The sequence below is a fragment of the Sinocyclocheilus anshuiensis genome, unplaced genomic scaffold (assembly GCF_001515605.1).
Source record: "Sinocyclocheilus anshuiensis isolate Anshui unplaced genomic scaffold, SAMN03320099.WGS_v1.1 scaffold2973, whole genome shotgun sequence".
Taxonomy (NCBI): Eukaryota; Metazoa; Chordata; class Actinopteri; order Cypriniformes; family Cyprinidae; genus Sinocyclocheilus; species Sinocyclocheilus anshuiensis.
In genome coordinates this window covers 64440-78090 of record NW_015536654.1, presented here as the reverse complement: position 1 = coordinate 78090, position 13651 = coordinate 64440, and the positions used below count along the sequence as shown (strand labels likewise).

At 42.8% G+C, this 13651-nt stretch overlaps 1 protein-coding gene and 2 non-coding genes across 3 annotated transcripts; 1 reads left to right on the top strand and 2 right to left on the bottom strand.

Annotated features, from left to right (window-relative positions):
- Positions 1–3770: 3770 nt before the first annotated feature.
- On the bottom strand, positions 3771–8743 carry LOC107654361 (uncharacterized). Its single transcript, XM_016441406.1, has 6 exons — positions 8593–8743; positions 8419–8490; positions 8061–8202; positions 5302–5375; positions 5107–5205; positions 3771–4996 (listed from the first exon to the last, which is right to left on the bottom strand). The coding sequence occupies exons 1-6, from the start codon at positions 8696–8698 to the stop codon at positions 4008–4010; spliced, it is 1482 nt and encodes a 493-aa protein (XP_016296892.1). The 5' UTR covers positions 8699–8743; the 3' UTR covers positions 3771–4007.
- Positions 8744–9740: 997 nt separating this feature from the next.
- On the bottom strand, positions 9741–9812 carry trnag-ucc (transfer RNA glycine (anticodon UCC)). The gene has a single exon. It is a non-coding gene; the product is annotated as a tRNA-Gly (tRNA).
- Positions 9813–11452: 1640 nt separating this feature from the next.
- Positions 11453–11524, top strand: trnad-guc (transfer RNA aspartic acid (anticodon GUC)). Its single transcript has one exon. It is a non-coding gene; the product is annotated as a tRNA-Asp (tRNA).
- Positions 11525–13651: the final 2127 nt, after the last annotated feature.

Here is a 13651-nt window from a genome sequence, read left to right as displayed (position 1 = left end):
TTTTATTACATTCTTCCAGTCCTTTTTCCATATTTGTGAGTCTCTGCTCTAGCTGTTCCAAACTGTCCATAACAGAAGATAAAGAGTTGAACTCTGGGCTTTCTTCCATTTCGAGTGGTGGAGGTGGTGGAAAAGAAAGGTTATCAACAAACTCAACAACTATTTCCTCTTCATCTTCAGAGTCGATATACAGTTCACTGAACGTACTGACGAGCTCTCTAATAGGTTCCCTCCTCGTGACAAATGGTTCAGTGGTAAAGTCAAGATTGGGATCAGGTTCGCACTCACCCTCTGTCTCAATATGCTGATTCTGAGTTGCCATTTTCTATAAGGTTAAACAAACAATAAACACTAAATGCAATAGGGTCCCTGTTCGCGCGCCATTTATATAACCGTTTCTGATTTAACTAAACCCAAAACTAGTCATACAACTTATTTGCAAAAGGTAACCTACTGCAATAACATAATCCATTTAACAAAGCGTAAAACAAATCAGAACCTCTCATTGAATGCAAAATATCATATTTATATTTAGTAAAAAATCAAGTAAGCATAGCAACATTATTCTCATCAAATCAAAACACACAAAGAGAACCAAAATGTAAATAGAATTGAAGACAGATCATGAATGTCCATGAATGATGAATTAGCTGCAATGGAGTGAATAAAGTCTTATCTGAATTCCAAGTTCTCACAATGTCCAGTGTATCCTCCATCCAAATCCTCCAGCCAATTTGATATCTTAATCCCTTTTCATGCTGGACTCAAGCCTCAAAGGTCATGGAACAGCTGTACAAAAGTGATATTTGCCTGATGAATTGAAGAGAAGACTATGTATGGTCAGAGACCATAATCATCCAGGTAACACACAAAAAGTCCTTCTACAAAAATCAAAGAAGCCATAATAAACAAACAGTCCAACTATTATAATTCAAACACTTCCAAAACCAAAAGAGAAAATAAGTTAGACACGTTTCATACTCAATATAACATCACTTACTTTCAATTGAGCATTAAAACACAGGTTTCCCAACAAGGACTCCAGAAGCATATGGCAAGGCCATGCTTTAGTTTTTGCATGCCACATCCTCTCCTTCTACCATATGACTTGACTTATACAAAAAACATGTTGCCCTCTACTGCCCCCAGTGGTGAGGAAGATAACAAGTCCTATAACAGGCTTGTGCCTATTATAACATCACTAAACAAAGCGTGGCTTTTTCGTACGCTGACCCAGCCCTTACACCATAAAATACCGGATGGACCCATCATCAGCTAAAGTCGCTTCACATTTGGAAAGCTACACGTTACAGGGCTCATTATTTGGATTCTTTAATTTTTTTCATTGTTTTCTCCAACTTCTCGTCAGCACCCTAGATTACCCTTGGCGAGCGTAGTGGTTTACCACAGGGAGCGCACAGGCCCAAGGGTGTGGAGACACAGCTCGAGTTTGTCTTCATTATCGCATAAATCTTTCTCCTTTTACTAAAGAGTTCTGTGGATGGGAACTTTTTGCGAGTTACCTGTATTTTTGGAGGCTCTGATCACAGCAGAACTACACTGGAATGTCAAGAACAGAGTGAATTTGGCCGTGTGCCAACACGCAGTGGGAGGATGCGCAACTGGTCACCTTCTGTGTTTGCAGCCTTTGCGGTTCCTGCGTCACTGCGTCGTATTTATTTAGCCAGCACGGAAAGACAGCGCTTTTTTGTACATGACAGGATCCAAACCCTGGATTTGCTCTCTTTAGTGCCGGGCCCAAACAAAGATCGCATCAGCTCCTCTAGCCCTATCAGCGTCTCATGTGCTTCGAGCGTTCCTACTGACTGCGCAAGCCGGAGTTAAAAAACAGCATTTCTCTGAAATATAAAGCTTTTGCAACATTATAAATGTCTATACTGTCACTTTTGATTCCTTTAATGAATCCTTGCTGAATAAAAGTATTAATTTCTTTCCAAAAAAATAAAAAATAAAAAATAAATAAATTCTTACTGACCCCAAACTTTTGAACGGTAGTGATAATGTTACAAAAGCTTTCTATTTCAGATAAATGCTGGTCTTTTGAACTTTATATTCATCAAATAATTGTACTGAAAAAAAATTGTAAAAACTCTTTTTCAACATTGATAATAATCAGAAATGTTTCTTGATGGATCATTGTTTGTGAGCCAAGAGAGGCCACACCAAAGATATCATCCTGGAGCATAGGGTAATTCATTTGGGTTACAATCAGTGATTACATAGTTACACTACCGGTCAAAAGTTTTTGGATGGTAAGATTTTTTAATGTTTTTAAAAGAAGTCTCTTCTGCTCACCAAGGCTTCTTTTATTTGATCCAAAATACAGCAAAAATATAAATATATAAATATAATATTTTTACAATTTAAAATAACTGTTTTTGCTGTAAATAAATGAAGCCTTGGTGAGCAGAAGAGACTTCTTTTAAAACCTTTTTTTTTTAAATCGACCGGTAGTGTACATTTTGTGTTTTAGTGAGTGAGAATATTTGTAAGTACAACAGTCAAGTTTACCTGAGCAAAGTGTTAGTACAACACTCAAGTTTACCTGAGCAAAGTGTTCCTCCCTCACCTCCTCAGGTGGGTCATCAGGTGGGAATCTCTCACTGAGAGCAGACGGCTCTGAGGACTGATGCTCTCCTTCCCCTGCAACAGGTACCTTCTGGGACTTGTGCTTGTTCCAGTCCAAGGGGACAGGACGACAACCAGGCTCCACATACTGCAGTCCAAACCTTTCTTTGGTGTCTGTCTGTGAGACAAGTAAGGCAGGGTACTTGGCCTGGCCTGTCACCACGTCTGAGAGCTTGTTCAGTTCCATAATCGGCACAGGATCAAAAACTGCAGGCAGCTTCACTCCAGGCTGCTTCCGGTCCACAAGGCGCTAGAAATTCCAGCGAGCCACTCCAGTCATGCCCTGCGCCTGGAAAAGTTCTGTGGATACCTGAGTGCCTGTGACCCATCTCGCCTGATGGAAATGGAACCCCTCCTGCTGAGAGGTGCCTCTCACAGGGATCCACACGGGTACAGCAGCCGCCTCCCCCTTCACATGGTTCAGCTGGACCGTTCCACCATGCCTATAGAGGATCCCCTCTGTAACCTCTGGGTCACTCAGGCAGCCTCTGAGGATGTGGACTCGCTGAATCCTCCACACCTTCAACATCGATGGTTTGAACAGTGGCACACCATCAGGATCACATTCTAAAAAGAATCTTTGGAGAACGCTCTCCACTCTCTCCAGCAGCTCTTTGGGGTGTGGGACCCTGGTGCGGCAGTGCTCCCTGATGTGCTGCTTTGATAGATTTGCAGGCACTATCCCACAGAAAACATAAGCCTGCTTCAGTCTCTGTAGGTCCGTCTGGTCCACAACACTAAAAGCTGCTGACAGAAACTTGCAGAAAGCACTGTGCAGTGGATGGTGCTCTGACACACACTCTCTGGAGAACCGCCGCATGCAGTGGAACAAGTCCAGTTTGATGTTGATGTCACTGTTATATTCTTTGCGGGAGGCACAGGTGTTGATGAGATGCCCAGAGGTTGCCGCAGCCACTATAGCATCAGTGGTCTTCCAAGAATCCCAGAGGAGGTGCTCCTGGGGCTTAGGGTTTGGGATCCTGAAGGCAGCACAGCAATCTATGTTCCACACACGAAGAGAAGTATATTTAAAATATTAAACATTCAAATACATAGCATACATGTATTTGCTATACTATATTTTGTTTACTTTACAAATATAATATAGGTGGGAAGGAAAATGTGACGGCTGGTTCTTACCTGTCAACCCACTGGTAGTTGGCTTTTGGCAGACATGCAAAAATGTAACGACGAGATAGCCCCTCATACATTGGCTGCAGCAATTTATCACTTTCAGACTGCAGCATCACCCAGGACAATATCATCCAGTTTTCATTCATCACAGCGTAGGACGACATAGTACCTGATGCAAGCACAACCTTCCGGGCCACCTTGCGGGTATGGTCAGCCCTTAATGCCTATCCAAACGTACCTTGGAGGAGCAGATTGAGTATGCTCTCCTGCCTATGGTACTCCTGAATGAGGCAGTCAACCAAATAGTGGGGTGAGACTGTTACTCCGCACCAGCCAACCACATCACAATACTCACCAAATGGAGCAGTAGTATTTGTTGCTCTTAGTGCCTCTGTGATGGTCTGCTGACCATAAAGTCCACCGTCTCCATCCAGCACATTCTTAACAGTGGACAGGTAAGCCAGGTGTGCACGCTCATACTTGAGGTGGAGAGCTTCATTCAACTGATTGGCCATATCATTGGGAGACTTTGCTGTGCGCCGCAACTCATCCATCACAGTCTTACATATGGCCTTCTTGTGTGTCAGAAAAGCTGGCAAAATGTTGCAGAACCGACTCGGCAGCATGTCCATCCATTGGGGTTTGTCTGCAAACCAGTACTTTTTACAGCCTTTACAGCTGAGCCGGGAGGCCAGTATGTAGTACTGGCTGCTTGTACCAATAATGACACGGGGTCGTCCAACTCCTGATGAGACAACGTGGGGATTCAGACAGCCGTACAGACATGGCAGAGTGTAATTGTTGCGGACTCTTTCCATAATGGTGTGCTCTGGTTTCCAAATGAAGAATGGATGAAGTTGAAAGTATTTCGGTGATGGCAGCTCATAGACAGCATCAATAAGCTCAGGCTGAGGTGGGTAACGCCACAAGGAGATCATGTTCATTGGATGTCTCACCGGTCTAGAACCTGGCCACAGTCCCAAGGCTTCCATTTCTGTTTTCATCCAGATTCTCTGCTGTTGAGAGCAGTGCCATCTTATCACATCCTGCTCATAGCTTGGCATTGGTGGAACAGCATGCTTCTCCTCCAACTGAGTTGAGGGGTACCCAGTAGTGGCTGCAGGGAATCCAGAGAAAGACTGGCCAGCAACTGCGGGGGGTCCTGAGGGAGGAGTAGAGGCTGTAGACTGTGCAGAGGTCACTGGGAGGAGGGCTGCAGGATGACATGGGTGACATTAGTCATAGATTTGCATTACATTTGTTAAATATGTTAAATCTGTTTTAAATTTGATTAAGTAAAATGATGTTACATTAAGCCCTTACAATGACAGAACACAGTTTCCTGCACTGGTCTCAAAGGCGATGTGGTCTTGCTTCTAGATAATTCAAGCAACTCTGGAGGTACTGGCAAAGGAACCCTCACTGGAGTGAATGGCATTGGTGAAAAACAATAACACTGATCAGGAACAGGTATATTCTTACAGTAGAGTCGGCATGTGTACACATCCATATACCAACCTGGCCGTGGAGATGCAGTAGCACTATATTCATCAGGCCGGTCTGGTTTTGAGAGTGTTGCTAGTGGTTTACACCTCCCTAACACCGAAAAAGATAATCTCATTCTAATACCCTGTAGTACTGTCCCTTAGTAAATATGTTCATAAATAGTAATGTAAATGCATGCAAACCCATAGAACACATGTCAAGACTCTTTATAATATTAGGGGTGTGGTATGCTAATGTGTCTACATTACATGAGTAATCTACAGCTTCATGTATCAAATGGGATGCATCATTCTAGTCCAAATTAATACATATTTGTTATTTTGCTGTACTTCTGCATTTTGGAGATTTACATCTTTTACTCTGTAAATCATGTACATACCAAACCTTTAAAGTATAGCATGGAAAAAACATGCAAAACAAGAACTCTGTACTTACCGTCAATGATGAGATATAAATGCCTTCAATGTTAGTAGAACAATTGAACACAAGAATTAGAACAGGCCTGAACGTGGCCTAACCAACAAACAGCAACAAATCAATGTAGAACAGATAATCCTGATGTCAGAATTGTAGGGTATCAGACCGAATCATACAATTTAAGATTTGATAAAGAACAGTTGAAACACGAGGAGCCGAATTCCACAGAGGCCCAAGACACAGGATGTTCGTAAATCAGATCCTGGTGCCACAAGCCTGAACCAACTAGCAGCTTTGAGTAGCTCACAGCATTTAAACAAAAGAACACTTATTGACAATTCCAAGGAGATTGTCAATTTTGGGGCAAATAATCAAGATTAAATGGTCCGAGATGCACAGCATGACCATCACATGTAAACCAGTGACGATCACGAGCTCTTTGGATTGACTTCCCCCACCTCCACGACAAAGAACAGACTGAAATTCCTTATGAGAGACCTCTTAACCTCTGGTCTTCGCAGAACATGTCCTTATGTTCAGAGAATGGCACAGAGACTGCCTTTCCGTGTAAATATGCATCTAAATGACACTAAAAGGACTTGTGAGCAATTAATCATTTCTATGCATAACTCCATATTATGTATGTAACACACACATCAGACTATCCAGCACCCTGAGCAAAGACGATATCTAAATGGTCAAAGCACCATTTGGGATGTGTCCAAGAGCCCAGTTTAAATACTCAGGACACCATCAAATCAGTCCCTTTTTTAGCTTTACCCTTTTTTCCCCCCTTCTCTCTTTTTAGTCATAGCTTTGAGCTATGTGCTTTCAAGTCATCACTTTTAGCCATGCGGTTTTTTTAGTCATAGCTTTGAGCTATGCTTTTTAGTCATCGCCTTTTTAGCTCTTTAGTTTTTTTGGTCATGGCTTCTAGCCGTGCTTTTCAGTCATCGCTTTTTGCGCTCTTTGAGCATGCTCTGGCTTACACGCCAGCTCCTCCAAAACCATGAGGAGAAACGCCACCTAGTCTCGTCAAACTTTACTTCTATTTCTTTACTTTAGTTTCTTTTATTTTCCGTTGAGAGTTTCGTGTTCTTCTGAGTTAAGTTTTGCCTAACGTCGTGCCTCAAGTGCCGTCTAAAACTTCACCCAGACCACAATTCCGCGTCGTCAGCCAACGCCCAACCACTGGCTTCCCAAGACTGAACTTCCAGCCAATCAGCAACCTCGGGAAACCCCTTTCGGCAACCAGACAAGGAAGGGAACCCCTTTCACAGGCAAGCAAGTACCTCCAGATTCTAGCTGAACTGGTGCACTTAATATAATTTTAACCTCATTGAGGAACTCAATGCGAGGGTTAATTAAGTGATTGATGGTTGTTCATGTCTATGCATTTTCACATATTGCTGTAAACTTGGGATTTCACATTTTCATTTCCTTAAACTCATTCTTTCCTTACTTTCTCGCTTTCTGCAACTTGTGTGAATGTGTGAATGCATGTGTTCATGTGTTAAATTAGTTTACATGTCTTAGATTTATCCAATAAAGCCTTATTTATATTGAAAAGAGAAGTATCTTGTGTTTCGTGCTTACAAGTTAGTCTTAAACTGCCGATCTTGTTACTGTGCTAATTAATAGTGTTTTCACTATATTTTGGATATTAATATCCATTGAAGAGTTGATGTTGTGTGGCTCTGTCCAAATTCCCTTTAAAATCTTTAATGATTCCCTTTGAGCTAAACTGACCTATTTCCCTTACAGAATCATCCCTAGTATGCAGTAGGAATAAGACCTTTGACCACTGGGACTCCGACAACTTCTGAACCTGAAAGCATAGTGACGATAATTTTACTTTCAAGCATTTATAACATAAACAGACAGAATGACATATAAAAGCCTTTACTGTTAATATAACAATTTACGGGCGTTAGAACAGGCCTGATCACGCCTAATAAACAAACAGTGATCTGTCAGTGTGTTGAATGGATAATCTTGATTGATGTCAGAATCATCCCCAATGTGCAGTCAGAGTAGGACCTTTGGCCATCTTAACGCTGAATAAAAATGTAATGTAAGGATCACAACCCGTCGGCCCAAAGACGGAATCCAACGGCCTGGGCGAAGGTATAATGCGTGTATGTCTTTTCAGCACCCTTGTGAAGTTCACTTCATTTTTTGAATTTAGCTTCAATTTTACTTTAGCTGCGCACTTAATCTGACTCCAATTTCAAATGGTTATTACATTTAGATTGTTTCTAATTAGGAATTAATCCTAACTATTGGTTATGTATTAATTTAGATATTTGATTATTCTGGGTATCCCATATTTTCAATTATTCGTCATTAGGGACCCGATGTTGCATATAGAGGACTGAAGTGTATGTGAGTTTGAGCATGTATGTGCATGTATATGGTTCTCAATCAGTTGGCCTGGAATTTTAGATGAATATGTGGGTAGCATCTTCCTCCCCAATTCTTCACCCTCCTCCACTTCTATGAAAAAAGAACAAACCAAAGATTGGTATGAAAGGAGGGAAAATTGACTGAGCATTAAGCTCTTTTACAGCAATAATCTGAGTTCACATTCATATGAGTGTACTTGTAGAAAAAGATGGATATAGCAACCACAATAAATAGTGTGTGTGTCTGTGTGTGTGTGTGCGCGCGTGTGAGCACACATGCACCTATGTCTGTGTGAAGTTTTCTTACTCAGTTGGCCTTGGAGTTTGGATGGGGATATAAAAAGCATCAATCTCTCCAATTCTTCATCATCCTCCATTTCTGTGAAACAAAGCATAAAAGCAAAGATGCGAATAATATGTCATCCTACATTTACATATTTCAGTTTGACCTAATATATACTCAACTGTACTGTCAACAAACCTGGAGGATGAGAGGCAGATGCTGCAAGGCCAGCGGAAGCAAGTTCCTCTGAAACACTCTGAAGCTGGCTCTTTTTCTGAGTGAGGTACTGATGCAGCCGATACATTTTGCTGCCTGGAACACACTTTTTCTGGAGGATGAATGCAGCATATCCATCTGCTCTGCTCTCCCAAATATCCCTCCAAGTCTAGTCTGCATTAATCCCAAAGCCAACCAAGTTGTCATCTTCATTTCTTACAGGTGGTGCCACTGATCTTCCAGCTACATACTTTATGAGGTCCTCGATTTCCTGGAAGCTTCTACTGTACTCAAGAAATGAAAGTAGGCTGTCCTTCTTGGGACCCTCTGGTTTAAACTGTCCGGCTCTCTCCTCCTCCTCAACCTTCTTAGTCAAGAACATGGTATAGCCTACATCATTCTCTAGCAGCCACCGGAATGACTTGCCTTTGTACTTTCCAAACTGAAGCACATACTCTCCCAGCACCTCCTGTCTGTCTGACACATCTCCTCCTCTCATGAAGACAACAGAGCGGGCATTCTCCTTGACCTTGTCTTCCCTTTGAGGGGCTGATTTGTCCTGGAGATTGGGGTTGTCTTTGATCCTCTTGGCTTCATCTGAGGGATCTTGTCTCAGATATCCAGTTGGTCCTTTCCTGAAGCACACTTTGATCTTGCCTGGGAATATCACTTTCACCTTCATCCTGCTCTGCTGTACACAAAGAGCTGATTAGTGTTAATGGTCTGTTGCATTAACACAATTAATTAACACACTTCTATTCTGATTTAAATGATTTTATTTCTTAATAAATAAAACAACAATTAAAATTACGTCTTTAATTGATTTTTCCGTACATTTCTGCCATATGTACATTGACTGACAGTCACCACTGATAAGCTACCACTAAATATATTGTAGAAACTTAATTTGCTGTAAAGTTGCTTTGCAATGATTTGTATCGTGAAAAGCGCTGTACAAATAAACTTGACTTGACAGTATCTCTGCCTGCCACGTGGAAGAAAGGTGTTGGATTCCCCGATGGGGGAGAGCTTGTGTTTTTCTGCTGCCGAACGACACATCCAAAAGATTTTGGTGCAGCCAGAGGTTACAGAAGGAGTTCTGCTTTGACTTCAGCCCAAACCAAACGAAATGCGTTTGCCGGGAATCTAACCCGGGTCAACTGCTTGGAAGGCAGCTATGCTCACCACTATACCACCAACGCAGACAGTTCGGGGTTCAGACACACTCTCTCTGTTTAAATCTAGATTAAAGACACATCTCTTTGGCCAAGCATTCAAATAATGCATCTCATAATCTTGTACTGCAGTTATATCTGATCAAATGCACATTATTATTCTTTAGTTTGGGTTAAACAAATCAATTTTGCTTGGTTGGAACAGCAGCTACGCTAATTATGTCTCTATTTGTTTCTCTGTTTTTTTGGGTTTTTTTTTCTCTGTAACTAGGATTTACACAAGCTTCAGTCTGGATCCAGAACACCTGAGAAGAGATGATGCCAACCCCTCAGAGGACCTCAGATGATGCCAACCCTGAAACAACATACAGAACTACCGCATTTTGCTATAAGTTTGATTGCATCATATAATAATTGCTGTTAATAGTGTTCATCGTCTGTTTTATTACATCTTAAATTGATTTTTCCATACATTTCTGCCATATGTACATGAACTGACAGTCACCACTGATAAGCTACCACTAAATATTGTAGAAACTTAATTTGCTGTAAAGTTGCTTTGCAATGATTTGTATCGTGAAAAGCGCTGTACAAATAAACTTGACTTGACAGTATCTCTGCCTGCCACGTGGAAGAAAGGTGTTGGATTCCCCGATGGGGGAGAGCTTGTGTTTTTCTGCTGCCGAACGACACATCCAAAAGATTTTGGTGCAGCCAGAGGTTACAGAAGGAGTTCTGCTTTGACTTCAGCCCAAACCAAACGAAATGCGTTTGCCGGGAATCTAACCCGGGTCAACTGCTTGGAAGGCAGCTATGCTCACCACTATAACACCAACGCAGGTGGATGACGCCGGCTTGCGCGGTCAGTAAGAACGCTCAAAGCATGTGAGTTGCTGATAGGGCTAGAGGAGCTGATGCGATCTTTGTTTGGGCCCGGCACTAAAGCGAGCAAGTCCAGGGTTTGGATCCCGTCACATACAAGAAAGCGCTGTCTTTCCGTGCTGGCTAAATAAATGCAATGCGGTGACGCAGGAACCGCAAAGGCTGCAAATACAGAAGGTGACCAGTTGCGCATTCTCCCACTGCGTGTTGGCGGACGGCCATATTCACTCTGCTCTTGATATTCCGGTGTAGGTCTGCTGTGAGCAGAGCCTCGAAAAATACAGGTCACTCGCAAAAGTTCCCTTCTATGGAAATCTTTAGTAAAAAGCTAAAGATTTATATGATAATGAAGAAAAACTCGAGCTGTGTCTCCACGCCCTTGGGCCTGTGCGCTCCCTGTGGAAAACCACTACGTTCGCCAAGGGTAATCTAGGGTGCCGACACCTGCCCACTTGCATTTCGTCACCCCCTCACTCCAAACGGGAGGAGTAAAAGGCACCAAAGTCCCTTCGGTCGCCCATTAACCACAAGCCCAATGAAGGCAATGCAATCTCTTTCTCATGCCTCCATCTGAGAAGTTTGAGAAAACAATTAAACAAATAAAAGAGTCCAAATATTGACCCCTGTAACGTGTAGCATTCCAAATGTGAAGCGACTTTAGCTGATGGTGGGTCCATCCGGTATTTTATGGTGTAAGGGCTGGGTCAGCGTAAGAAAAAGAAACGCTTTGTTTAGTGATGTCGGTGCAGTGGCGTTGGCTGGGGGCAAAATCACACATGCACAACTCCTCGTTAGTATAGTGGACAGTATCTCCGCCTGTCACGCGGAAAACCGGGGTTTGATTCCCCGATGGGGAGAGCTAGTGTTTTTCTGCTGCCACCCGTTAGGCCACCACTTTGGCTGAGGGGTCCGTGCACAGCTTGCTAGGCGCTTCGTGTCAGGCGGTATGTGGACGCTGCGCTCCGCCCCCTAGACGATTTTTCCCACCCCCAACGACCGCCCGGGCGCCGAGGGGGGGCCCGGCAAGACACGTCGGAGGCGTGAGCTGGGGCCTGGGGCCCCCGGGGGCCTCGCGGAATGGCGACGGATCTGCGCTCTTTTTTGCACATTTTGTTGCAATCTGCAGGTTTAAGGCCACAGGGGGGCGGAAGTTTATAATCATTTTATTATGCAAAACGTACAGTGCTACACTCGGGAAACTGGAGTTGGATTTGGGTGACTTTCACCACTGCATGCCCACCCGTAACTTATTTGACGGGGCCTCCAAAGGCTTTCCGTGGACAATGCATTAACAAGTCATAATTTAAGTTTATAATCATTTTATTATGCAAAACGTACAGTGCTACACTCGGGTAACACTGTCTGACAAGTTCATATACATTACAACTCATCAATATTCATATTTACCTTAAAAAAGGTCTATCCACGGAAAGCCTATATAGGTCAAGTCATAATTTAAGTTTATAATCATTTTATTATGCAAAACGTACAGTGCTACACTCGGGTAACACTGTCTGACAAGTTCATATACATTACAACTCATCAATATTCATATTTACCTTAAAAAAGGTCTATCCACGGAAAGCCTATATAGGTCCCATTAAGTAAGTTGCAGGTGTTACTTGCTGATGTTGGGAATTGGAGTTGGACTTTGGTGAGTATCACCACTGCATGCCCACCCGTAACTTATTTGACGAGGCCTCCACAGGCTTTCCGTGGACAATGCATTAACAAGTCATATGTCATAAATACGATGATTTTATTGAGTAATACCATCTATACAGTGCTCAGGAAACGCCGTCCAGCAGTGAAATGGCTTAATTTGCATAAAAATGCACTGTCCACGGAAAGCCTGTGGAGGCCCCGTCAAATAAGTAACAGCCGTCACTTCTCACTTGCCCACCCGTAACTTATTTGACGGGGCCTCCACAGGCTTTCTGTGGACTATGCATTAACAAGTCATAATTTAGGTTTATAATCATTTTTTTATGCAAAACGTACAGTGCTACACTCGGGAAACATCGTCTAACAAGTTCATATACATTACAACTCATCAACATTCAAAATTACCTCAAAAAAGGTCTGTCCACGGAAAGCCTATGTAGGTCCCATCAAGTAACTTACAGGTGTCACTTGCAGATGTTGGGAATTGGAGTTGGACTTTGGTGAGTATCAACACTGCATGCCCACCCGTAACTTATTTGACGAGGCCTCCACAGGCTTTTTGTGGACAATGCATTAACAGGTCATATGTCATAAATACGATGAATTTGAGTAATACCATCTATACAGTGCTCAGGAAATGCCGTCCAGCAGTGAAATGGCTTAATTTGCATAAAAATGCACCGTCCACAGAAAGCCTGTGGAGGCCCTGTCAAATAAGTTACATCCGTCACTTGTCACTTGCCCACCCGTAACTTCTTTGACGAGACCTCCACAGGCTTTCCGTGGACAATGCATTAACAGATCATATGTCATAAATACGATGATTTTACTGAGAAATACCATCTATACAGTGCTCAGGAAACGCCGTACAGCAGTGAAATGGCTTAATTTGCATAAAAATGCACTGTCCACGGAAAGCCTGTGGAGGCCCCGTCAAATAAGTAACAGCCGTCACTTCTCACTTGCCCACCCGTAACTTATTTGACGGGGCCTCCACAGGCTTTCCGTGGACAATTCATTCCCCGTCAAATAAGTTACAGCTGTCACTTGACCACCCATAACTTATTTGACGGGGCCTCTACAGGCTTTCCGTGGACAAAGCATTAATAGGTCATATGTCATAAATACAATGATTTTATTGAGTAATACCGGCAGTACAGTCCTCAGGAAACACCGTCCAGCAGTTTCATGCACATTAGAGCTTGTAAAATGGCTTGATTTGCATTAAAATGCACTGTCCACGGAAAGCCTGTGGAGGCCCCGTCAAATAAGTTACGGGTGTCACTTCTCACTTGCCCACCCGTAACTTATTTGACGGG